The 26459-nt window shown below is 45.6% G+C and overlaps 1 protein-coding gene across 1 annotated transcript in view; it reads left to right on the forward strand.

Annotated features, from left to right (window-relative positions):
* LOC128764507 (serine/threonine-protein kinase 32C-like) overlaps window positions 1-20041 on the forward strand; it is an 82099-nt gene extending 62058 nt beyond the window's left edge. Inside the window, exons 4-12 of the mRNA XM_053874273.1 lie at window positions 6495-6668; window positions 9438-9475; window positions 9640-9729; window positions 12663-12766; window positions 12836-12952; window positions 14340-14465; window positions 14674-14802; window positions 15961-16028; window positions 17203-20041. Coding sequence (XP_053730248.1) covers window positions 6495-6668; window positions 9438-9475; window positions 9640-9729; window positions 12663-12766; window positions 12836-12952; window positions 14340-14465; window positions 14674-14802; window positions 15961-16028; window positions 17203-17392 — 1036 coding nt within the window. The 3' untranslated portion in view covers window positions 17393-20041. The remainder of the gene's footprint in view (window positions 1-6494; window positions 6669-9437; window positions 9476-9639; window positions 9730-12662; window positions 12767-12835; window positions 12953-14339; window positions 14466-14673; window positions 14803-15960; window positions 16029-17202) is intronic.
* Window positions 20042-26459: the final 6418 nt, after the last annotated feature.

A 26459-nucleotide genomic window follows, 5' to 3' on the forward strand; every position in this document is an offset into this window, starting at 1 on the left:
GGGTTGGTTTAGGAATTCAGTTTCGGAAAGGTCAAAATATGGAACAAAATAGAATGATGAAAACAACTTGGCAGTAGTGAAAACTGTGTGGTCCTGAACTGTGAGGTCATTGTCCCATACTAGTTGGTTGACAATAGGTGGTTGGAAATTTGGTTGCCATGTCCGAGCACTGTTCCTAAAGTACACGTACTGTACAACATAACAATCAGACAATGGTTGTCGTGCTCGCTCCTATACTACTACTATTGGTTTAGGCAGGCTTTCGTGGTTGTCAGTTATTAGCGGACGTGGCCTGAGTGCAGCCAGGGAATACTACGCCCACACTAGGGACGTCCCTGTAACGAAACTCTGCCTTTGATTTGACTGCCTTCTCTGTATTTCTACAAAGGCTGGAAGAGGCGTCAGCCCCAGTTAGACAGAATACAGGAAAACACAGCAAACAGCTGTCAGAGGCACTGAGGCTTCTTGTAATCACAGAGCGGAAGTAGAAAGCGGAGGTGAGGCTCAGAAGTCTTTGGCATTGATTCGCTCTGTCAAAAAACGAAGAGTCGACTAAGAGGATTTATATTTCTCCTCTTTTCTAACCTGCGGGCACAATTTTTCTGTCAAGGCACGTTTTGCTTTTGAGCGCGTCTACCTTCAGAGGAAATTCATTAGATTCCGCGCGCGTCCCGTCAGCCGGGAAGAAAGGCGGCGTTAAGCCAGACCGGTGTTGCAGCACACAGTAATTGCCTGGACGGTGCAAAGATATGATGTGTAGGAGCGGAGGTTACATTGGAGGGATTACTCCGGGAGGAGGAAGAAAGAATCACTGGCTGCTCCACCAAATCCACACAAGGATTTGTCGCACATGAAAAGACACCGGCTTCTGCGTTCTCCCGCAAATGTTTGAAATCCCAAAGAGCAGAGGTTGGACTTCAGGAACAAGGGTATCTGTTGCGATAAGTTGGACGCTGATGTCAGTTATCCTCTTCTCTCATGTCCGGCTGCTTTCTGCCTGGAAAGCTGATGAGCAATGCTTACGATATGCAAGTGAGGTAACGGGAGGTGGAAAGATAACCCACCCAAATAAAAATCTAGAGCAGATGGCGGCCCTTCTGAAACACACGAAGAGGTGTTGATCGGAAACGCGGTGGGTGGTTCACCCACCATTTACCGCCACTGACCGGCCGGCGAACGGCGGGAGAATGGCCGACATTATTATCATGTTAGAAGATGATTTTTCTTTGCAGTCAAGCCAATGTCTCTCATGCCTGTTCCTGGTACTCCTCCTTTTAGCCCTGTGTTTCTTGTGACGGTGTTTCTTCTACTGACACACTACACCCGTTTCCCCACCTATCTACACTTTTGTGTTAACCCCATGTTGGGGCACCACTGTGGCAAAGACTCCTTCAACTGGAGCACTGAGTAGAAAGCACAGACCTTTAAGAAGACCTTTAAACCAGGCATGAATTCCCCTTCAGAAGAGCGTGTTGATGTTGCTTCTCCTCCTTTCGTCTTCATTCTTTTTCGGTATTTGCCATCGGGGGTTTCCCTGGCAAATCCTCCAACTTGACCCTATCTTGATCATCCTCCTTTAAAACATCTATCTTCTAAATGTCCTCATCCACCGAGCGCTTGAACCTCTGTCTCGCTCTTCTTTTGCCTGGCATGTCCCCAAGTCTATCCGAACCGCCCTGCTCTCATGTTGGCGTGTCTAACATTCTAGAATTGTCCCACCTTTGCCTTATGAAACCGTGACTTGGCCACATCAACAGTTAAAAGAGCTCAGCAAATGAGCTTGAAGCCACCACCGAAGTAGGCGACTCGTGGGCTTTGCCCCCACCCCCACCCCTTCATAATCCACCAAGAGCGAGAGCCAGGATAGATGTGCCGCGTCCTGCCCAGCCTCCATTAGGAATATTGATTCGAGCCTGGACAGAACAAGGTCTTTGGAGACCGTGGAACAAATTAGCCTCTACACCCCCCGTCAGCAGTTACATCAAGCCGGGCCCAGCGTTAAATCATCCTCGTAAACGGCGAACAACAGGACGATTCCCAACAGAGCTGGACTGTTTCTCTAATGCTGCGTCCTCTTGTTATTGCCGCTGACTCACCGAGGCTTTAAGGTGTCATTGTAAAGAGGGCGGCATTTAAAAAGGACACGCTGGAGCTCACCAGTTGTATCGTCACACGATTGAGTCTTTCATTTAAACTTTATTGAGGCCACTCAAACTTTCCCAACAACAGAATCACAGGCTCTTGTTTTCCTCTCCTCCGTCCCTCCACTTCCCTCCCTGCCTCCCCCGGCTCATTTGTCACTGTGGCCTGATTATTTCAGCCTGTTCCTTGTTCTCACTCCAGCTCGCTCATATTCCTCCCAGTCACTCCAACGGTTGCACTGCACTGGACTTTGCCAGTCGCCTCCTCCTGCCTTTTCAACGCTAACACCGCTCATCGGAGGCGGAAGTAACGCCGGGCGATCACTCAGCGCCGAGATTTCTCTTTCCGCTAATAACCTTTTAATAACCCGAGGGGAGAGTGTTGCATGTTAAGCACGAGATCAGTGAGGCAGAGTGTCAGTCGAACTCATGAATGCTAACATCGATCTTGTAGATGTAATTGCGCTAGAAATAGATCAGATTGCAACGTGTCGAGCAAGTCAGAAGGTAGAGTGGCGGGCAAGTGAGAGAAGCTCCTCCGTCTCCCCCAGACACACCCAACGTTATGGAATAAGCAAGGAACGTATTCCGAACGTTTGGCAAAATGTGCTACTCAGAAGTGTTGATTTTCTGTCACACACTTGAGGTAGATTTCAGTGTAATTTTCTTTTTTCCATTGTCACGTCCTTCTTGTCCCTCCCTCCACGACGCTGTTTTCTTGAGCACTGAAGCAGAACGTCTGTTCCCAAGCTGTTCTCAAAGAAGATACACTCGGGGCCAGTCAGAATCGGTGGGATTTGTCAGCAAATATTTTGATACTAATGCTTGAAAGAGGGATAGATTATGTATGACTCAACAAATGAATGCCGTAACTTAGTACAACAGACAGTAAAGAATAGAAAGGGAACAAGGAAAATTGTAAAAAAGTTTGTGTGGTGTCCTTTATATTTCATGGGCATCAGTTTAAAGAGGGATCACAGCAAACTATCATTCATTATATAATCATAATAGCCTTGTGACCTCCAGCAAGATGCTCAACTTACTGGACAGTCTGGGGTAAGTCTGGCTCTGGTACCGTGCACGGACATCTGTGTGTGTCACAGGGACCCGGGTGAGGATGCTGGCGGACGTGTCCCCGTCACTCTTCTCCTTCAAACGCGAGTTACTTCTTCTGCGTCCCTAAAAGGAGGTGATGAAAGTCGTCCTCCTCCAAGTCGCCCGCTGTGGTCTGACAAGTCGTGTCACCCCGCCAACATCAGGAAGTGACAACCAGAACAGCCGGTGACGGGAGGCCCAGATATGTCGGCGGTGGAGATAGCGAGTGTCGGGACAGAGGCTGCGCTGACAATGAGGTGATAAAAAGGTGACGGCGAGGATGCCTGCCAACGCGGGGCTGCCTCCTGCAGCTGCCATCTGCTGGGGCGCCTCACTTTTATCCGTTTTGTGTGACATGCTTCCTTCTGTGAGGACTGTCGCTCTGCCCGCTCAGACACAACATTTTTCATTCCGTGCTGACTCCCCGGAGACCTTAACACCGTTGGAGGAGGATGTAGCTGACAGACCTGAGACCCTGTGGGCTGATGCCAGAGGTCAGCGTCTGGGTTTCAGTGCGTGCCACCACAAAAACATTGGCTGTCTCATGGTAGTGTCCACATACATGGACATTACATTTTGTTTTTTAAAATGTTGCCCATCTGGCCACATTTAGAGACACTTTACACAGTAGTTTCTTGTGATATTGCCACGGTACAACAACAAATAATAATAGTTGACTGCCTGGACAACTTACTCTACAATAGCAAAGCTACAAACAGGTACTACACTTACCAGGTAATTTTTTTTATCCCAAATAGCGAAAACAAACACTCATCAAAAGCTTGAGTCTTAAGTCGATAAATAAAAGCCCATGAATTATTCAGTCAAGTTAGATTTGTGGCAAACGCTAGGGGGCGACAGGGATGAGGTGAGGTGAAGCAAGGGCTGGTCGTGCAGGCAGGTTAGTGTTTCACAAGCAGATCAGCAGGCAGCGCCACCAGGTGGTTGACTGATCGTGTTAAGATCATGTAGATGGACTGCAGGGGAAAATAAATAAAGAACTTTTTTTTCTGAGAAACTTTTTAAGGAAGGAAAAAAACTTGAATAGGGAATATGTTAAGATCATGTAGACAGACTGCAGGGGAAAATAAACAAATAAATGAAAAATTATATATAACTAACTAAACTAACTATACAAAACTTAAAATTAAAGAAGGAAATAACCTCATATGGTTGAGGTTATTTGTGACTGTATGTATAAAAAAGTATAGCATTTTGGTTTAAAAATGTGGAATGGTAATTTGTTGAAACAAATAAAATATAAATCCATTATTTACATGCACAGCATGAAATATGTATGAAAGTAAAAATATTAAAGAGTATCTTTAACAATATGTTATATTTTCCTTTTTTATTTTAGAAAAAAAAGTCTGGTCTAAAATAAGTAATTAAAACAGTGATAATGACTAAAAAGACTAAAATATGATCTTAATAAAGTTTACTTTTAATGTGTTTAATGGAAGTTTTTAAAATCATGACTGAACTGTTTTCATCTGACGGTGGTCATTGATCCATCGGTGAGAATCCTGATCAGATCAATACCTTTAACTCTCCGGCTGTGTTGCTGCAGGAAACAATTTGACTTCAAATTGGATTCTTCGTCTCTTCTGCGGCGGTGTCTCCTGCGATCTGAGGATGAAATGGAATTATTTTCACTCGGCTTCCATTTCCACTCTCAGACAGGCAGGAAATTGCACCTGAATGCGATCGCCGCCGCCGAGAGCTTCATAGAGACACAACAGCTTTGATGAGGAGCAAAGAGTCGGCGGAGAAGCTGCGGAGGCCGTCAGCGAGAGGCTCAGTCCAGATTCTCCTCCACAAAACAGTTTGCTCACCCATCTGGCCGCGTTGCAGATGTGACCTCTAGAGCAGTAACTGTGTATATATCGCTCACAGGTTGAGCTTTCATTTGAGGCCGCAAGGAGTTCTTGACTCGCATCTCGTTCATTAGTCATTTGAATAAGTGCATGATTCTTTTTTTAAAAGCTCGAGGTGTGCAATTCAACTGAACTTGAATCTCTGCAGTGACTCGGAAAAAAACAGCTAGTGAATCCCACACTCCACGAGTCATAGAATCTCACACTTTTAGAGTCATGTGACTCAAATTGCTCAACAGGAAGTAAGTCTGAGTCATGAGATCACTGTTCACAGCAGTCGAGTTGGTGGACGGGATTCGTTGAATCACCAATTGTTGCAAAAAGAATTCACACTTTTAGAGTCATGTGGCTCAAATTGCGCGACAGGAAGTCTGTGTGACTCATGAGATCACTGTTCACAGGAGTCCAGTTGGTCGATGGGATTCATTGTATCGCTAAATTTCACAGGTCTCAGAGAGACGTGACTACTAGAACGCGAAAGAATCTCACACTTTTATGACTCAAATTGCTCGTCAGGAAGTAAGTCGAGTCGAGTTGGTGGACGGGATTCGTTGTATCGCTACATTTTGCAGAAAGGATCTCACACTTTTAGAGTGATGTGGCTCAAATTGCTCAACAGGAAGTCAGTCTGACTCATGAGATCACTGTTCATGGGAGTCCAGTTGGTGGATGGGATTAGTTGTATCACTAAATTTCGCTCGTCTTCTAGAAACGTTGTCACTACTACAATACACTTTTTAGAGTCATGTGACTCAAGTGGGTGGACAAGGACTTGGTCTGAAGTTAGTAAACTCAGAATCATTGTGACACCTAGTTTCTGGACAGGAAGTTGCTTTCATTTTTTATTTTTTAAGTGCTTAATACTGGAGTCCCACTCGTGCTTTCCACTGAATCCCACAATGCCCAGCGCTGTTACACTAACACAAGTTACTAGAAAGAAGGTGGTTCAGTGAATCCCACTATTAGTTAATGTGACAGAAACACCACATCGCAGCGAGTCCTTGTGACTCTCTAGTTGCTGTTCTGTCCAGCAACTGGTCATAAATTTCCGGACAGGAAGTGATTCGAACTCTTGCGATCGCTGAGTCCCACACATCTGAGAGCGTCTGAAGTCTGTAACTAAGTTCAGTCCTGGTGAGTCACATTTCTCATCAGCTGAGAACCAGTACGTGAATCAGTTTCAGAGTGACTGAATTGCACACTTCTGCATGCAGACTGAATGGGCTTTCGTGTTCATGTCGCAGCCTTTGTCCGCACGTGTGTCGATCATGTGATGCTGTCTGAGTCGTTGGGCTTCGTCGGTGTCTGCGCAGCATGTGACTCTCCCCACTGAGTGATCTGCCACTCAACTCTGTCGCCCTCCTCTGCACGGCGCCGCCAGGTACTCCTTCCAGGATGAGGAGGACATGTTCATGGTGGTGGACCTCCTGCTGGGGGGGGACCTCCGCTACCACCTGCAGCAGAACGTGCAGTTCAGCGAGAGCGCCGTCAAACTCTACCTGTGCGAGATGACGCTGGCGCTGGACTACCTGCAGAGTCAGCACATCATCCACAGGTGAGCGCATCCACATATAAAACCCTGCCTTCAGTTTTCAGCCTCCGATCTGAGGTCAGTCGAAGAAGAGACTTCCCTCTGGTGTGTTCGGGGTCTCCCCCAGTTGAACGCCTCTCCAGTGCCCGGTCGGACTTTGAGTCTCTCCTGGACGACTGAGCTTCTCTCTCTTAAACAGAGAGCAAACTCCCTGCAGAGAAAACCAAGCTCACTCTGGTGCGCATTATACCATGGCGACATGGAACCAGGATAAAGGATCCTGATATATGAGCCTCATATTTGACGCCACAGATAAAGAAAATAATTTAGATTCCATTGAGAGATAACAGGAGCCACCAGAGGCTCTACATCACCGACACTAGAATTTTTTAGCACAAGAACAAACCGAGCCTCCTCTGCGACGTCCGTCCTCTCTTGCGATGAACTCAAGCGTCTAACAGCCGACCCCAGATTCACTCCAGCCTCGGCTGCAGCTGAAATGTTGGCCATGAATTAAACACTAAGCGAGAGGTAAAATAAGCTCGGTGACTGCCGGCGGTCCTCCTACGTCCCTGCAGACACCTGACACACTGTTGTTGGCTCGGGGCGACACCCACTACCTAAAGGTTGACGCAGACAGCGCTGTAGAGTTTGAATTGATGCTGTGTATTTGGTGATGATGACAGGGTTATCGACAGTACACAGCGTCTATCACGGGTGTTTTCGCCCAGTGACCTGCCGACCGCCACACGTTCTCCTCTCAAACAGCAGAGCTCCTGATCCATTATGACACCTGAAAATAACTGCCAGAGTGTTTCATCTCTCTGTCCAATTTAAGCGTCTCCGGTGTGGAAATGATGCAGGTTGCTTTCACTGTCCACAGCAACAATCTGTGAAGGTAAATCAAAGCTCTTCCGTGGGCCTCTGCTGAGAACCACCACTTCAGATTCTGTGTACGTCCAAAGACAATTGTCTCTGGTGTGTTTCTGCAGTCGTCACCGCCCGTCATCTTCCACGTGGTGACTCGCTTTGGTCCAAAACACTTTGCTTTGAGTGTGAGCGTGCCAGTCGCCTGTCAGAGCTGCTGCCTGCCAGACCTCCGATTTGGTCCCACAGATGGCAGCAGACGTGTTTGAGCCTTGTTCAAAACTCTTTTTGGCCCTGCTGTTTAAATGTCTGTTTGTCTTTTATAAGCTGAAAAATACTGGACCATAATTAAGAGAAAAAAAAAAATGAAAATAAAAGTTGTTTTTCAACTGTTTTAAACTTGTTGTTATAGTCGACCCCTTTGCTGCAACTACTTCATCACTACGCTCAATACACAAACTGACCACATGGGCTTCTTGAAAACCACTTTGATCATTTCACCGATAACTGATTTCTGAATTCAGAATTACTGATTTCATTTGTGTTCAATAACCAGACATGTAAACAAACCTTGTAAAATAACATGAAAACCATGTGATCAGCGCAAAGATATTTGTCATGGAAAAGTCCAACCAGCAGCAGAACCAGAAGTCATGTCCATCTAATTTAAAGAAAGAAAATAAGAAAATAAGAAGGGAAAAAATACACTTGATGCTAACTGCTGAGAAAATTGGAAAAACTAAAATTCGGAATAAAATAAATATAAAAAAATATCCAAATATTGTAAAAATATTTTCTTTTTCATATATAAACTCTAAGGAAGCTAAGTATATTGGAAATGAAAGTGTTGCCATAATAATGTTAAAAACTGCTCCAACAGGTGAACAGTTTTTACCGTTGGGGGCGCCATCACATTCTTTATCATTTTTTCTTTTTAGGAACTTCTTTATAGTTGGTATCTATCACAATGCTGTCAAGTCAATGGCAATATATATACTGTCCCATTAATACTTCTTCTTACTCAGCAAACACTAGTACAGATTGAAGTGATGTTACTTCACTTATGAAATTCACTTGTTACAATTGCTGACGTTCTTGACAGACTGTGTGTCAGATGTGCAGGCGTCCAGTCGTGGACAGGTTGTCGTATTTGAAACCTCTCAACAGAACAGACATATTTATCCCAGATCTCGACACAATGCTGTCAGCTCCCGCGGCTGTAATCCTGCCGTCGCTGGCTCCACAATTGGGTTCCACCCTGTAAGTTTGTGACAGCGGAATACTACGCTATTATTATGTTGCGCCAACTGCAGGAAGACCCTTCTGCTGGTCTCCTAGCAACAGTCAGCTGCTGCCACCAGGCCCGCGGATGCAAAATTAGTCTTATGAGATGAAGGAGGCTGGAGAAGAGTCTTCCCTCGCTTGCGTTCTTTCATCACTAAAGAGAGCTCTCCACCTGCTAGATCCTTCCTCGCGCTCATCTTCATCGCCGATTTGTTTCTCTCCTTGAAGACAAGAGAGTGGATTCTCCTCATCAAAGAGGAAGACGGCAGGCATGTGGTGTTAATCGGCTGTGGAGGGAAATATTGTGTGGCCATCATGCATTCATCTCCAGGGTCTCAGCTCTCACTCAGACTGGGCACCCTCAGGTCCTCACAGCATGCTCTTCACACTTGCCTCAGCGAGCAGATGTCAACATGCTGCCGTAGTCGTGGGCGATTTGTTTAAACAAATCGAACATATATTTGTTCAACATTGCATTATGTTAAAGTCAACAATCTCAGAAGCCCATATCGATTTGACCCCCAGGATCCAGGGTCCACTGCATCAAACATGTGAGCATGAGGAAGGGATGAGCTGGTTGGAAATCCCCCGCATGAGTGGGATGGTCGCGGCTTCAATGACGTTCCTCTGTGTCTCTTTCAGAGACGTCAAGCCGGACAACATCCTGCTGGACGAACAAGGTGAGTTAGGTGTCTCTGTCGTGAGGACTCCAAGCCGACCCAGATTCTCAAAGAGGTCACGGCAGTGTCTGGTACAAAAGGACACTCTGGTCTGGTTCCTGAAATCACAGATGTTCTCCTTTTTTTAGCCAGCAGAAGTGTGACTTGGACTTTCTTCTTGACAGGTCACGCTCACCTGACGGACTTCAACATTGCCACCATCATCAAGGACGGAGAAAGAGCCACAGCCTTAGCGGGAACCAAACCATACATGGGTATAAATATTCATAATATATATTCATGTGTTCAAAACAAGCAGCTCTCCAAGTCTGGCCATTTGAGGTCCTCCATTAGGATTAATGTTATGAGATTGATAACATCAAAACTTTGGCGAAGTCAGATGTCTTGAAGACCAGCCACAGAGTTTTGCGACACACTTGTTCTCGACTTCCATTTAACTATTTAACCCACTATGCTTCAATTTCGCTGGTCCCAAAAACATCACCAAACCACAATGAGATGAACAAGCAATGGAAGACATGTTTTTGCTTCTTTGAGCTACTGCAAAGTTGAGCTTCCAATTTCAGTTGTGGGGAACAAACCACAATCCATCAGGAATGTTGGCTCCTTGTCCATTGCAACAGCCACGAGGTAAAGAAGCACGAAACTGTCCTTGTTGAAGGGTCAACAGAAGATCACAGTGGATAAATAATGTGATGGGAGGAGACCAGAAACTGAAGTTAAAGACTTAGAGACAATGTTCATGAGAAGTTTATGGATCATTTTCCAAACATGGATGAGCATGGATTAGTTTAACTGAACATCAACAGCAAGATGTTACGTATCAAGACGTGGAGTGAGACCCAAGTGCAGTGATGAAAGTTGCAGGAGCGAGTCAAAATACAATATTTTAATCATTAACAATAAATCCACAACAGAAAGCGTCACTGAACCGGGAGAATCAAACAAACTGAAATCTGGAAACAGAGAGATAAAAGCACAATGAACAGAAATAGTCAATCACAAAAGAAACCAGGAAACACACGGAAACTAAACTCTAACTCAGGCACCAGGGTTTCAGACAGAATAGTCAAAATTAGCAAACAAGCGCACAGAAAGCAAGCACGAACGAGAAGCGCCAATTTACCACGGGATGAAGAGGAGAAGATCTGGTACACGCTGCTGGAGTCCAGATGCTCTTATACACAGGTGAGCAGGGGTTAAATGGCTCCAGCCGTGTGCCACAGGAACAGGAAGAAAGGAGGGAGAAAGCAACAGACTCAAGTGACCAAAATAAAAGCGGAATCTTGACACAAGAGTCACTTCAATGTAGCAGTTGAGAGGGAATCAAAACAACCCTCACAGATGTGAAATGTTGCTGGTATGAACTGCAAAGTTCTTCCTCACAACTCCACCTCAGTTAGAAGCGACCAGCGCGGCGATCGATTGTGTTCCCGCACCGTTTTTCTGTCCCATTAATCCTGCAAACTCACAGGCAGAAAGAAAATAAACCGATAACGCCGCCGTCCTTTGTGGAGATAATTAGTTGGACTCTCTCAAATATTTCCTCCCGTCTCCACTCGCTTACCCGAAATAAACCAGCAGAAGAAGCAATTCAGTTAATTGGAGCGTGCGAACTCTGCTTTCTTACTTTGTTGAGCAGCTAAAGACTTGTGAAGAAGCCAGGTCAAGACGGAGGCGGTGACACGGTTCGGCACGCTTCTCTGCAACTGTCAGACAAACAGCAGATTAAATCATTGTTCGCGCCAGTCTGATCTGATGCTCGGGTTAATATCTTGCTCATCAATCCAGCGCTCACTGATGCTCCTTAAACAGGCGTCAACTCAGGCTCTCAGACTCTAATACAGTTTCCAAACATCCTACTCACTGACAAAGAGAGAAACTTTCTCCTGGTTGAATGGTGAGACCTTTATTTTCCTGCTTCTCAGAGAGCCACAAACTTTGTTCAAGGTGAGAGTCACGTTGACTGTAGAACTTAAATCCATCAACGCTTTTGCTCTACTTTTGTTATCGGTCATGGCAAGTTATTATCGCATTGCGACTCTCAACTAGCGGGACACGACCCACTTTTTGGGAGTGTTTTCAGTGGGTCACAAGCCTCTGCCTGGGCAAAAAAAAAAGGTTTCTAGGTGCTTGCACTCATGCTGGGCTATATGTTTTTTTGTGTCCTGTGATGGTAAACATGAGTGAGCAAGCAAAATCTGAGTGGAGTTGGATGGCAGTTATTAGTGAGCGTTACTGAAAATGACTAAAATCACCCATGGGTGAAATGAAAACCTCGACCATAGTACAAGCGTTTCTTGTTCTCAACGGAGAGGATATTGAAGAGTTCATTTCATGAGCTGGAGCTGTGCGTCCGTGCCGACGGAGCCGCTGTTTCCTCTTCAGATCTGGAGCAGAGTGTGTGTTTGCAGCTTCTCGCTGATGCTCATGGAAGAAATTGGGACGATCTTCTTTGCTGAACAAACTCATGGGGAGGAGGGAGGGATCCTTGTCAGAGCCACGACGCCAAAGACTGTCTGCATTGCAGAGCTAACGGCTAACGTGACGTCTCCGTTCAAAGCTTTATTGATACTCATGGACTGTCAAAGTTTGCTTTGTGGTTTAAAAGTTGGCAAAAAAACTAAATGCATAACAAAATAAATGTGCTCCAAAATGTGAAGAGAGAAAGAATCATTGTTTTTATGACGCAAGTTCTGGCAAAGTAGCTAAGGATTTGTCTAGAAACTCACGACTACAATAAAACCATGCAAAAGAGAAGTGATAAAATCCAAACAGTTATTTAGTTTATTTAGTTATTTTAGTAAATTATATTGCCCACCCATTTCTGGAGACATTTTCTGCAATTTGTTTCTGCAAATATCCTGGCAAAATAACAAGCGAGTGTCAGTAGCTACAGTGTTTCACAAATGAATAGGGATTTTCTATAGGACTTTAAGCACAGATTCTTTTGGTGATGTGCCCCAGGATTTTTGTCAGTGGATCGAGGGTACCGTGGCTAGAAAAAGGATGAAAAACAGTGTCGTAGAGCTCATGATGACGTGACATTCCTAAAGAAGAATCTGTCCTGACTTGAGTCCACATTGACGCTCACCCTCGAACACAGAGTTGACACTTGACTGAATGCATTTCAGATCAAATGTTCCAAAAGTCTTCTGTGCTGACGTCGTGTCCTCTTGTGTTTCAGCGCCAGAGATCTTCCAGTCCTTCCTCAGCGGAGGGACCGGCTATGCCTTTGAAGTGGACTGGTGGTCACTCGGGGTGACGGTCTTCGAAGTGCTGCGGGGCTGGGTGAGGTCCTCGTGCTACATCACGTTCTCTTGTTGTCACTCTGCTGATGTGACTCCATGTTTCCACCAGAGACCCTACGACATCCACACCAGCAACTCAGTGGACTCTCTGATCCAGCTCTTCAGCACCGTCAGCGTCCAGTATAGCCCCGCCTGGCCTAAAGACCTGGTCTCTCTCATGAGGAAGGTCAGTCTCATCAGTCGTGTGGCCAGTTATACCAAAAATATAACAAACTGGACGCCATTTTTGTTTTGTTGTCAGTGCCGTGCCTTACTTCTTAGAGTCTTTATCATCTTAGAAGCTTGTTATTTTGCCTGAAAATCACATCAGTTTTTTGGACTGGCTTCATCACTAGATATTTTTAAAAGTACCCGGCTGTGTTTTAGGAAAGATATTCCAGAGTCTGAGAGCGTGCGCTCGAGGTGGGTCTCTTCCGCTCTGCTGCTAATCGATTAACATATCTGGAGTCCACCCAGTCGGACCTAATGGCTCCTGCTGGAGGAGAGTTACCTAAACCATTCCTTAGGTCTGCCCGCAGGTCGAGGCTAAGCCACAGCTGGATCACTTCTACGCCCTCCATGAGCCCTGAAGTGACGCTGACCTGAGCCACACCGCCCCCTGTTGGCGTCATCATGCCGCATCTCTCTCAGAAATCTTTGAAACAAAGAAGAAAGTCCACGTCCAGCGAGGATGAAGGACAATAATGATGAGCCGAGAGCTGCTGCACCCATTAGCAGAGCGCTGACTCATGGCTGGAGACACGAGACGCTCAATGGCTTCAGAGAGGTTCCGGCCAAATTCCAAAACTCTGGGGATTGAACGGTGGTGTCACAACAGATGATTCATCCTGCAGTGTGAAGCCCGATGATGTTTTCACGCTTGTCAGAACCAAGCACCCCAAAATGAGCTTCTTTTTTTGTCCTTGTTTGGTTCAGGGTGAAACATTAGTCATCGGAGAAACTAGTCATGTGACTGAAGTGAATCTTGAAAATGGCATGAGGCAGCAACACAACTTGAGCACGATGGAGTAAAAAATCACTTCACTTCAGAACTATTACCACATAGAGGAGCTGTTTAACACCACGAGAATAATACTGGATTTTTTGTGTTGAAAGTTAATAGTCCAAAAAAGTCAAGAAATGTACAGGAAATTGTCTCTGTTCTTCAAAATAGGGAAAGAATGATGAAAAAGAAGAAGAAAAGAAATAGTCTGACAGGAAAGTAGATAACAATGACACCATCAGAAAAAAGTTGGCTTATCACACAAACAACCAAACCAAAAAACGATGTGTCTGTGACCTGACCACTGAATGAATCTGACTACTGAAGGTGTAGCCAGGTCCAGTGTCACACACATCAGACAACACTTCACAAACTCCTTCACTTTTCTGAGGTGGAAAATTCAAGATGCTAAAAATAGCTTCAGATTTTCAGGGTGATTTGTGGGAGCTTGTTACTTTTCCGAGTCGATTTCACCTCCTGCAGTGTCTGACTGTGAGTGGGAAGTGGGTTTTGAAGACGATATCGTTGCCCTGAGCTGTGTGTGTGTGTGTGTGTGTGTTGCTGTGTGCAGCTCCTGACCGTGAACCCAGAGCATCGTTTCTCCAGCCTGACGGACATGCAGACCGCTCCCTACCTCGCCAACATCAACTGGGACGCCGTGTACGAAAAGAAGATGGAAGCTGGTTTCGTTCCAAACGTAAGCGTGACGCCGCCGTGTGAACACGCTACGCATTACATACCATAAACACGTGAAAAGCATAAGCTGGCACTTCTGCTAATGAGCGACGTGTAGCCGCTGAATAATGCAGCTGCAGCTGACTGTACATGTTTAGCCGCACGTCAGAGTGTGGCCTTGCGCGTGTGCTGATTTATGAGTGTGTATCTCCGCTCCGAACGACCCGCAGAAAGGTCGCCTCCACTGCGACCCCACCTTTGAGCTGGAGGAGATGATCCTGGAGTCCCGACCGCTTCACAAGAAGAAGAAAAGACTGGCCAAGAATCGCTCCAGAGACAACAGCAAGGACTCGCAGTCTGTGAGTGACGCCACAGTTCCACCTTCTGCTTTTATAAAACATCAAAACATTTTGGTTTTTTGGTTTGGTTCTGTTCTCACAGATTGAAATGAGGGCTGTGTCCCTCACTCAATGGCTCTTATGACGCCAAGAAAAAAGCATCAGTTGTGCAACACAATCTTCACTATCTTCACAAGTCTTGTGTACATTTTGAAGTATATGTTCACGTCCCAATTTTTAGCATGAAACCAGATACAAAACATTTATTGCCAAAGTACAAAAAATGCATGTAATTACACAGCATTAAATAGTATAAGTTGGGGGTAAAAAAAACTATAATATATAATAATAATGAGAGAAAAAAACTGAGATGAAAGCTGGAAATTTTGAGCACAAAACAACACATTAAGTAAATTTAAATGATCAAACTTGGAAAAAACAAAATTCTTGAGACATAAATTTATATACAAAACTATGTTACTGAATTTGTACTGTAATACGATGTCATAACATGTAATAATATAATAATAATAATAATTACCAGTTAAACAAACAAATTGAGAAAAGTAATATCTCACAATATGAGGATGAAAATCTTGACGGGTAAAAAGTCAAACACATTTATGGCAAAAATAGTTTCAATTTAAAAAGGTGGGACACACACCAAAAAACTCCACTATGTTGAAACACCCATTGACCTGTAACAGTCTTTTAAGGTCTCAGAATTTTGGAGACAAGCTGGAGACATTATCGGTGGAACAACCGATTTTCCTCCCTGCAGTTTCTCATCTGCCTCTCACTACATTGTCACGTGCGTGAGAGTCACGAGCAGGAGCCGTCGTCATGACATCAGCGAACGTCAGCGTTGGTGTTTGTCTCCAACAGACGTGGATTTCGGAGGCCTGCGTGTGTGTGTGTGTTAGCGGATGATTTAATTATGAAGCCTCCAGTGCTGTTGTCATGGCCCCGGCTGCTTCTGGAAATATGAGCTTCTATTTCTGCCTGGGGCCGAACATCCAATTTGAGGAAACTCACTAACAATTCATGAGTGGTTTTTGAGAGAATGAGAGCGTGTGGAGAAGGAAGTGTTGGCGGCCGCCAGGGTCACATGGTCGATCGGGTGAATGTTGTTGCGGCGGATGACGACGACGAGGATGATGAGCTGTTTCCTGCCCGCAGGAGAACGATTATCTCCAGGAGTGCCTTGAGGTGGTGCAGCAGGAGTTCATGATCTTCAACCGTGAGAAGTAAGCACACGTGCGATTGGGTCACGTCTCGAAACGCATGAACTACTTAGAGCCGTCGACATCTTTAATCACTGCTGTCAATGGTATTTCAAATGCTAAAAATGCATCAATTCAATAAATGTAGAAAAAAATAACATGTCAGAACTGTCACTAAATGGATGGTAATAGGCAGCTTGGCGGAGGTCTGTGCTCTCTGAGTGCTTTTCTCGTTTCAGTTTGTGATAATATAATATAATATAATATAATATAATATAATATAATATAATGTTATATGATATGATATGATATGATATTATATTATATTATATTATATTATATTATATTATATTATATTATATTATATTATATTATATTATATTATTACCCATATATAATCAAATATCATGACAAAATAACTACCGTAATTTCCAGACTATAAGCCACAATTTTTTTCTTGTGGTCTGAGCTCTGCAGCTTATACAACATTGTGGCTAATATATTGATTTTTACAGCCTGAAATCAGATGAAATCAGAGGCCTTTCATTTACCCTTAAAGCACACAAAGGTGCTGTTTTTGTCCGCATGTCCATCAACACAGTCGATCTCCTGGAGGCATGGAATCCAGAAGCAACCGCTGAGACCAACAGTGGTGTTGGAACTTTGGGCACGCGGGGGGAAAACTGCGCATTTCGAGGGCTTTAATGTGAATAAAAGATGTGAGACGCTGTCTCCAGACAAAGTGCGTTCGGCTCAAAAGTCCAAGATGTGAACACAAGAGTCGGGTTTTGGCTGCTGACTTGATCCCGGCTGGAGAGCAGCACCTTGTCTATAGTGAGAGCAGCGTAGATAAATCAAGACGCTCCATATTACGCAGCTTGTTTGAACTATTTCCTCACTCTCGATGCTGGATCCCGTTTGAAAATTGTTTTTAAGTCGGTGCACCACTGACCAGTCTGCAGCGCAGACGGCACCACTGAACCTGCGGCTTATGGACCGGTGTGGCTTATGTATGAACAAGATCTATTGTCCTTCTTAAATTTAGTGGGTGCGACTAATATTACGGTGCGCTCTATAGTCCGGAAATTACGGTAAATATTTATAAAAATATAAATATGTTAATTAATAGTTATCTTAATGAATAGTATTAAGTTGGTAGTTATGCATTTATTGGTGACTTTGTATCTTACGTTTACAGGTTAAAAAGGCGGCAGGAGGAGGGCCAGTGTGAGGCCGGCAGCGAAGAGCCCAGCGGCGATGGAGACGCCGAAGCCGCCGGCACCGACGACGACGCACCTGAGCCGGACCCCAATCCCGAGCCGGAACCCGAATCGTCCTCCAAGCTGAGCATGTGCGGCTCAGTGTGCTCCTCCCCGGGCAGCTGCTAGCATCGCGCGCGTCTCCCCGGCACACGCTAGTGTCCGTGCCAACAGATACATTCTCACCACGCCGCTCCATCGTAGCCAGGAAGCTGCCGGAACGAGCCACGCACACGGAAAACAAACCGGCTTCTGTCGTCTCCTTTACTCCTCTGTAGCTCGGGTCCAGCATGAGAGATTTCTTAGCTAAACTTCTATGCAATGTTGCCGCGCAGCGATGACACCAGGAAGTGAGCGCCGCCATGATGATGACGATGACATCCGGAGCAATAGCCATCTTTGGTGGAGATGGCTTCCCTCTCTGCCTTCAGACGGGGACACCTGAATAATTCAACACAGCTAGTGCTCTGTCTTCAGCTCTCTCTCTCACACACACATGTCCGAATGCACAACCATGGCTTGTCATCGTGTGTGTGTGTGCGTGTTGGTGTGTGAGAGCATGCGACACACCAGGTTTAGCATTTGTTTATCCTCAGCGGAGGTTTAGTAGCGCGACCTGGTCTGGGTGGGAGGCTTCTGAGGGTATTGAGTGGGAAGCCCCGGTCAAAGAAGGGCCTCGCTTTGTTGTCGCCGCCCAGTTTTGGGTTTTCACACACAGAATTTGGAGGTTGGTCAGTGTGAATTACAGTGTGTAGCAGTTGGAGATACTTTGGGGCTCTGGTCTGTCAAAGTCTTGTTCAACGGTGAAGAGGTGTCACGGTGAAGCTAACCAGGACGCAGCCAACTTAAGTGGCGACGGGAGCCCGATTACAAAGACTATTATTTGGTTTCCTCTTGTGCTCCGTTGACTTGTTTTGTTATTTTTCAGCCTGTCACGTCACTGGTGCTATGTTCACAGTCACAAGCACAAATCCGTGTTGAAACTCAAACTGAATCTCTTGACCTCCAAGCAAAAGCGGAATTTTTTCCCCACCGTTTTTATCATTTTCACCTCTAGTTTTCATTCATTTTTGTCTGTGTCGATCTATGATGGACGACTTCATAGTCGGGTTCCCGTGAAGGCTGTCACGTTCCTGTTGCCTCGGTAACCAGAAGCTCATTCATCCACCTGACACTCGAATCTCAGCCAGCGTCTCAGAGGCTGATTTTGAAGGACGGATGTTAGATTCCTTCAGCCGTTGTATCCCCTGATCGATGCTTCAGCGGCTAAAGCTGTTGCCATGGAAACCGAAAACACAAGTCCTATCCTTCAACTGTGGATGTTTTCCCGAGACGACTACACTCCATCCTCTCCCGCCATAAGGGCGGTGGAGAACAGACTGAAGGCAGCGCGGCGTTGTGCGAACATGTAGCAAAGGTCCACTTCGAAACCTTACTAGCCTAATAAGCTAAAATAAAAAACACACATGTAAATAGAGTCGGTACTGAAACTCACCACAGTTTTATGTGGGACGTGAGCAGAAGAGCCCGTGTGAAATGGATCCTTCATGCCGTCCGTGCCGCTCTTCGCTCCAAGTGTGCGGGCACAACTTGTAGGCAATCGATGCCAAAGCTTTTCTACCATTGACATGATCATTGCCGAGGAACTGAGAGTGCGTTCGTCTTTTTTCTTTGCAAACCAACATTCCTCCCTCAACACGGATCATTTCTACGATCGTGTTGGGTTAACTGCAGAAAACAAAGTTACAACACATTTCAGGAACTGTCATTGGTTCTTATTGCATTACGAATCCCTATGATTAGCTTAGCGTAGCTTAACCAGTGTCTGGCTATAGTTATACAGCTGTTATGATGAATTTAAATGAGATTATTCAAAGCCAGGATAATTGCCACTAAAGATTCATCTGTCCAACCGTGAACAAAGTTAGAAACTTTGTGTCGAAGCAGTTCCACCTTCATCCAGTTTTGACGATAAGCTAGGTGAAGCTAGCCAGAGACAGCCTGAGCTACGCGTAGCTCCCTAAGCTAGGCTAATGGCCGCGCTGCTCCTGTTGTGTATCATCAATTTGTCACTCATTCTCTGACACCGAGTGTACTTTCCAAAAGCTTCTTATCGAATTAAGAGATTAATCTTCTCACTGAAGCCGTCGACTTGATGTTAAGATTCCGGACGGTGATTTCCAGCTGCATCTTCCTGATCTGCCGAAGCGACTCAGACTGCCTGTGCTACTCTGCATGTACCTTTACAGTATTCGCCTGTTGCTGCCAAAAGCCTGGAGAAGTGCATGCACACGCGGCGCGAGTGTTGTGAACTGTAGCTGTACTCAATCGTATAATCGGCATGAAAATCTTTCAGAACCTGTGGGAGGATGCAGGCTGAGGTGTAATTATTTGTGTAATATCTGAGCTCCAGTTCCTCGTAGCTTCTGAGTCTGAAACCTGTGGCTTCGTTCCTTGAAGCTGGCTCTGGATGGGACAGTGTCTCCTTCACGTGTTCATGAATGCCATTTCTCCCTGGAGGCTCCGCGGCGACCTGCGACAGCACGTCTCCTCCACTGTCCACGTCGAAGCCCTGAGGAGGTGAAGGAACGGACTCCTGCTGCTCCCCTCTCCTCTCTTGGCCCAGTGTGATTCTATTTTGCATAATGGTGTTGTGCGGCGAGATTTATGACGGCTGTAAAAACGTATTAAAAAAGAAAGTCTGGAAGTGTTCCGTTTGTGTTTGACAACATGCTGCTTTGCTGCTTTGATAAAGAAAAACCTGGATTGAGCGTCGTGGAGTTTGTTTCACTCATGAAACCAAATGGACAAAAAAACAAGGTTATCACAGAAGCATCTTTAAAAGTCAGGGTAGTATTACAGTTTTATTGGTAGTAAAGTAGTAATAACAGCAGACGTGATCGTACTTGTGAACAGAAGTGAAGCGCTTCAGGAAATGCAGTGACTCGTTGTCCTTCTGGACGTTGTTCTCTAGTTCAGTGGTAGTAATAAACCCAGGTGTGTGAGTCCAGCAAAGGTACTGCTAGTTTTAGTAGTAGAACTCATACTGCTGAATCATTGCCGGATTAAGGTTGTCGACGTCTTCGAGCGATCACATCAACCGGTTCGAATCCCATCCCTCACGTTGCCATCTGCACTTCAGCTGGATCCTGCAGAATGTCTATCGTCTTCTCCGTGTTCTCCAGCAGGGGGCGCCACTTTGGCGCTTCGATGACATCGAGGAGAGCAGCCAGCTCCTCCTCCAGCTGCTCCACTGTCAACTCCACCTTCTGCTGGGAAGAGACCAGTGCTCAGTCTGAAGACCACGAAAATTGTTCTTTTTTTCTCCACTAAAATGACCTCTAGTTTAGTTAAAAATAATATTTACTTTGACCCTGACACTCATCAGGAGCCAAAGACTCATAGCAGGACACATTATAAAGGGATGATTTCAATTGTCCTGATGAGACACCTGTACCTTCTCCACCTGGTCCAGGCGACTGTGGAAGCTGCTGTGATCCTGACATGCACCTGAGGGAAGCGCTCGAGGTGCACGGTCCAACTCCGCCCCTTCAAACACAACAACAAAGTTAGTTCATGGAAAATTCCCTGCCTTCACTCAGGTGTTGTCAGATTCTAAGGCCGACTGAGGCTTTATAAGTCGAGGAATTTGAATCTGTTTTTCGACATATTTCAACAGCAGCAACTAGATTTGTAACAGCACGACATGACTTGACTCCCGCATCCTTCCGTCTCTGTGGCGGTGCAACTGGAGCACAAACTGACAGAACGCTGATCTCTTATCGAAGCAATTCGCTTGTCTGCCCACCTCACACAGAAACTATATCCATCACCCGCAGACACTTTCATATCTCCAAAGGAAAGATGATTCACGCCTTTCATTCCGAGCGCCGTCTTTCACATAAAATCCTGCCTTGGCATCAAACCGTCTCCATCTTGTCCGCTCAGGAACTTTATGAGCTATTATCGAGCGCAGAGAACAGTATCTGGCCTCGCCACAAATCGCTAGTGAGCTTCCAAGAATGTAGCCGTATCTCCGTCTGAGCAGCGTTGCCAGCAGTAGATCTGGTTACAGGAGGCCTCCATGTTCTGTGCTCAGCACACTGGCCAGCGTCGGGCGGGAGCTTCAGTCTCACACACCAAGAAACATTCAGAACACGGACTCCCTCGAGACTTGGAGAACATCATGTGCATGAAAGTTTTCCAAGTTCTGTGCGGCGTAAAATTGAGCCATGGCTGCAGGTCAGAGTTTCTGTCTATTCAGGTCACTGAAAACAGAAGTAAATCTACATGTCTGATTGTAACTATGGAAACATATCACCTTCTCCTCGGAGCTGGTGAACACAATGTACTGAAGGCAAACATCCATCATCCATCCATCTTCAAGGTGTCATGTCACTGAGCACGCTGCAGCCATGACGACAGCGTTTCTCCTCTCTGAAAGCTTGTTTTCGTGCTCCCCCTCTCCGGTCCCATTCCTTCGATATGAAGTCACGCTGCTTCTCACCCGGGTGGTCACTGGCGGATCTCACTCGCCGGATGCTTGTCGGTTTCGTGGCATGTCCACGTAAACAAAGCCGCACAGGCTGCGAAAGCAGCAGGGGATGAAGGGACAACTCCCCAAACTGTGTTGACTAAATATTAGATTAAGAGTGAGCAGAGCTGCGGGGAAATGAGGAACATATGTGGCGGTGTACCACAAACACACACACACACACGTTGTCAGAGGAGCTTAAGAGTGTGTGTTCACCAGCTTACAGGGGAACGAACACATTGCTATGAAGTGAAACTAGCTAACGCTCTGATCCCCTGAGAAGATTTCCAGCATAACTCTTTGACCCCTGACCCTGAAGACATCTCATACCTGCCAGCATGAAGCCTATGAAGAAGAGCAGTCCCAGCGAGGAGCAGCAGAGCCGAGTCATGTCGAGCCGCAGTCCACAATGAAGATCAGGCTCTTCTTCTTCTCCTCTTCTCCTTTCCCCTTGTGTCCTCCCTGGTCGCTCACCAGCTCTGCAATTTCTCTGTGCACTTGGTTCACCCACTTTCCTAATGAAAACATTAAAAACAGAACTCTCAGTATCTGACAGGGGGAGGTCCAATTTGGGGGAGGGGGTGGGATCCCGCCGCAGACCCTCCACCAACAAGTCTTCACACTTGAACTGTCAAGTTTGTTTTGGACGGTAAATCTTGAGTCAATAGGAATTACTTATGCTGGAGGATAGGTTGCTGTTATTGACTTCTCTGGACTCTCAGACATTAAAACATCATGAACGCTGAGCCAAAGTGCTTTTAGAATTGCTCACTTGAGCGACGCACATTTCTTGACGTCGGAATGGAAGCCAGTTGCTTCGACTGAAGGTGGCGCTGTCGCAAGTGTGGTCACATTCGTCCTTCAGCTTCAGGGAAAACATGAGGCTTTTGCTTCACGGCACAGGAACAGACCACAAAACAGGGCGTTAAAAAGCAGTGAGCGCCAAGAGTCCAGCAGCGGTTCTGGACAGCGGGAAGTCGGAATCAATGGAGCTGCAGAGAATAACCTTTTCCATCCCATTGATTGGTTCCTGTAGACTCACTCAAATGACTTCTAGCTGTGTTTTTCTCCAAGTGACACACACACACCTCATGTTTCTATGTTTTGTGGGGATATTTCATTGCCATAACCCTTTCCCCAGCCTTAGATGCTTCCTTTATTTGACGTCCTGCTGCTTCTCCCTCCAAAACTCAAGTTATATATATATATATATATATATATATATATATATATATATATATATATATACATATATATATATATATATATATATATATATATAAATGACCTAGTAAAGTTTTAATCTTCAAACTGAGGCTTAACTGTGTGGAGACCGGTAAAAGGTCCTCACAAGCAGGTGTGTTTCCCAGAATTGGTCCAAACAAGTATAGCTATACAAAGACACTCACACACACACTCACACACACACTGAGGCAGAGTGGCGTGGTGTTATCTTCAATAAGCCAGACTGTCATCGTCTGGCCACTTAAGCAGATCTGCAGGTTAAGACGGAAACTGAGCGAAGGTGGGGATCAGGTGACCTGTGACATTTGGCAGTCATGTGACTAAAATGTGGTGGAAACCTCACGTGGAGTGAAATCAATCAGAAAGACTAGTCTCTGCGGCATTTGAGCTCCTTAACTCCAAACCGTTCTGCTGTAAGACGTCGGATTCAGTGGCAGTGAACGTAGCCTTAAAACCACTGAACAATTGTATAGGAAAAACCACCGCTCTTCGCTTCAGGCTCAGTTGGGTGACGTCATAACTATGGCCTTTGAGTGGCAGTGCATTTTTATGGAAGCCAGCATGTGCTACCAGCGCCGGAGCCTTGTCCGTCAGAGCGAAATAAACAATGATGCACGTGGACAGGAATATAGAAATCATCTTGTTTGGACGGACGAGGAAGTATGGCTTCTGCTGAGAGTGACTTTAACTTGCGAGTGTGTCATTACATGGTCCTTACCGGAGCAGGGTCCATCTGCAGCTCTGTCACTGTCAGCACTTCAACTAACACAGCAGATCCCTTTATTAGAAGTCTGGTGTTCAGTACAGCAAGGTAGCAGCAGCAGCGTTTTCATACTGGCTTGTTTGGACCTCCTGTTGGTTGATACATCTATTTATTGGATTTTTTTTTTTTAAATCAAAAGCATTGTTCTCTCTAGTAATTGAACTGAAAGCCGCAGTATTGGGTCCAAATGTTTTATAAAAATATAGGACGAATGAAAAAGAGCCCAACACTGGTTCACAGTACTTCAGTGCAGTTGTGTTGCCTGTTTCTTAAGCATTACAGCCTAGTTGACACACGCAAACTCCTGTATGTAAGGCGACGAATCCGGCGTTGTGGCCACTGTGACCGCAGTTTTCAAAAGGTGACGGATGCAAGTGACTGTGGTAACGTCGCAGTCGAAACGAACACTGCATCCAACCGCATCCAACACAAAAGTCAATCTTTTTCGTCTCCACATTTCTGAAAGATTCTGTAACAAGAACAACAGATGCCATCTTTGTTATGTTGCAGTAGTAGACAGCTCCTTCTGCTCTGCAGACGCCTGGATGTGAGTTGTATATTCAATTGTATTCCGCTGATAGGACATAATAATAATAATAATAATAATATATATATGAAAATGATAACTAATAAAGAAGGACAGTCATTACTAGGGATTCAATTCTTAGTGACTGAGTGTTACAACACAGATATGTTCTCAATGTTTATTTTGTTTTTGGTCCCATTGCACCTCTGCAATAATAAATAGACAGATAAAAGCTATGTGAAAAACGGTTCTTACTGCTTCATGGATATAATGGAATTGTGTTGAACAGTCACCATTTGATTTATTTGACTTTTGCACATTAACATTTGGTCCTCGTTGGTTATTATGTCTTTTTATTTGCTGTGGTGAGAAATGTGTTCAATCATACAGATGCTGAAAACATCCATTGAATATCTATAAACCAATATCATGTTAGGAGTTAAATGTAGTTTGTCATTGATGGTAGTAAAATGAAGTTGTGCAACATTGTGCGGCGTCAATAAAGCGATCATTCAGAGGCCAGATTAATAGGAGGGCGTGGCGCCATCCATGGTGTGACCCCGCCCCGGGGGGGGGTCACCTTCTCTATTCCTGTGTTGCTCACCATCCTGGCCGCCAGCCGAGGTCATCAGTAACTCTGCTCTCAACCGTGACGCGACTGTCACCGGCTCGTAATGACGCACCGCGGGCGGATCATTTAATAATAACTGTCAGTGTGTGTGTGTGTGTGTGTGCGTGTGTGTCAGAGACTGCAACCGCTGAACTCAGAAGCTAGTAAACAAGACCTGGGGATGAATCCTGACCTCTGACCCCTGGTCCGACAGGTGACATCACCTCAACACGGACCAGTTGGTGCCAAAAAGCCAGTTTATCTCTTCGTGTCTGTCTGAACTTCCTGTCTGCTAAGAGCTCAGTGTAAGGTTGTGCGTGTGTCTGTGTGTGTACGTGCGGAGTGTGACGTACAAGCAATTGAAGAGTAAAAAGCGTAGTAGAATTGGTGTAATTACAACGTATCAGTTCCTTTGAAATGTTTCTTTGTGCAAGTGTTTGTCAGTGACTGACAGTGTGTGGTTATATTCTTTGCTTTTTAAGTTAACAGGACTTGTGCGTGCGTGTTTGTGTTCAAAGCAGCAGCTAATCTGACCATCACTGAAATACTGCTGACTCGTGACAAACGTAGCAGGTGTAGTATCACAGGTGACTCCACATGCTGCAGTTTCCTTATGCAATATTGGTAGGTTTTTTTCCCCAAAAAACACTTGAACAGCAACTGTACCTCCTTTATAAAAAGGAGGAGAGCGGCTCCTGTTTCATCATCACACATGGCGCCTGGACATTTGGACGTGGAGTGCGTGGGCGCTGATTCTGCCGCAGGAAGCAGCTGCTGTGTCACCATTGAAAAATATATTCCATTAGCAGCAGTTGAACGTCAACAGAAGGAGGACGCTGAATCACCCGCAGCTCACGGAACCTTTGCAGCAGCATATTTACCATGTATTTAAATCAGACGTTGCAAGTACAGCCGCGTACTTGGTTGAGCAGTGGGAGTGATCCGGAGGAGACGTCAAGTGATGAGGTGGAAGTTGCTGTCACTTTAAGAGTTAAGCTTTAACGTTGACTTTAGTGTGATGTGAAAGCTCAAATAATAAAAATGTATTTCTCTCTGGTTTTCATTTGTCCTCACCAGCAGATGTAACCAGGACTTTCGTAACTCTTAAACCTGGTTTTCCCACTTTCACTTGTTGTTGTCGCAGGGATTAACTCAGATTACGCTGCTTTAAATTCCGCCCATAGACAGGTGTTCAACATGATGTTTGACTCAGCAGCAGCTACACACCGATCCCACCTGCGAGTGTGTTGGACTGGGGTCAGGTGTGGTTGACCTCTCGCCCCTGAAATGTTCCCCCTGCTCTGCGCTCCATGGAGCGGCCGGATCTGTGCCGGTAAACCCTGGATCTGCATCTATCCCCTTAGACTGTCTGATTAGCGCTACGTCACAGAGCAGGGACCTAATCCTGGTCTGGCTCCGAGAATAGAGTCCCGGGGCGAGGACAGGTCCAGGCGCCTGCGCGCATGCGGCCGCGTCCATGTGACCTTTGGGTAATCCCGTCTTAAATAGCCTCCCAGC

Source organism: Synchiropus splendidus, chromosome 9, assembly GCF_027744825.2.
Source record: "Synchiropus splendidus isolate RoL2022-P1 chromosome 9, RoL_Sspl_1.0, whole genome shotgun sequence".
NCBI classification, from domain to species: domain Eukaryota; kingdom Metazoa; phylum Chordata; class Actinopteri; order Syngnathiformes; family Callionymidae; genus Synchiropus; species Synchiropus splendidus.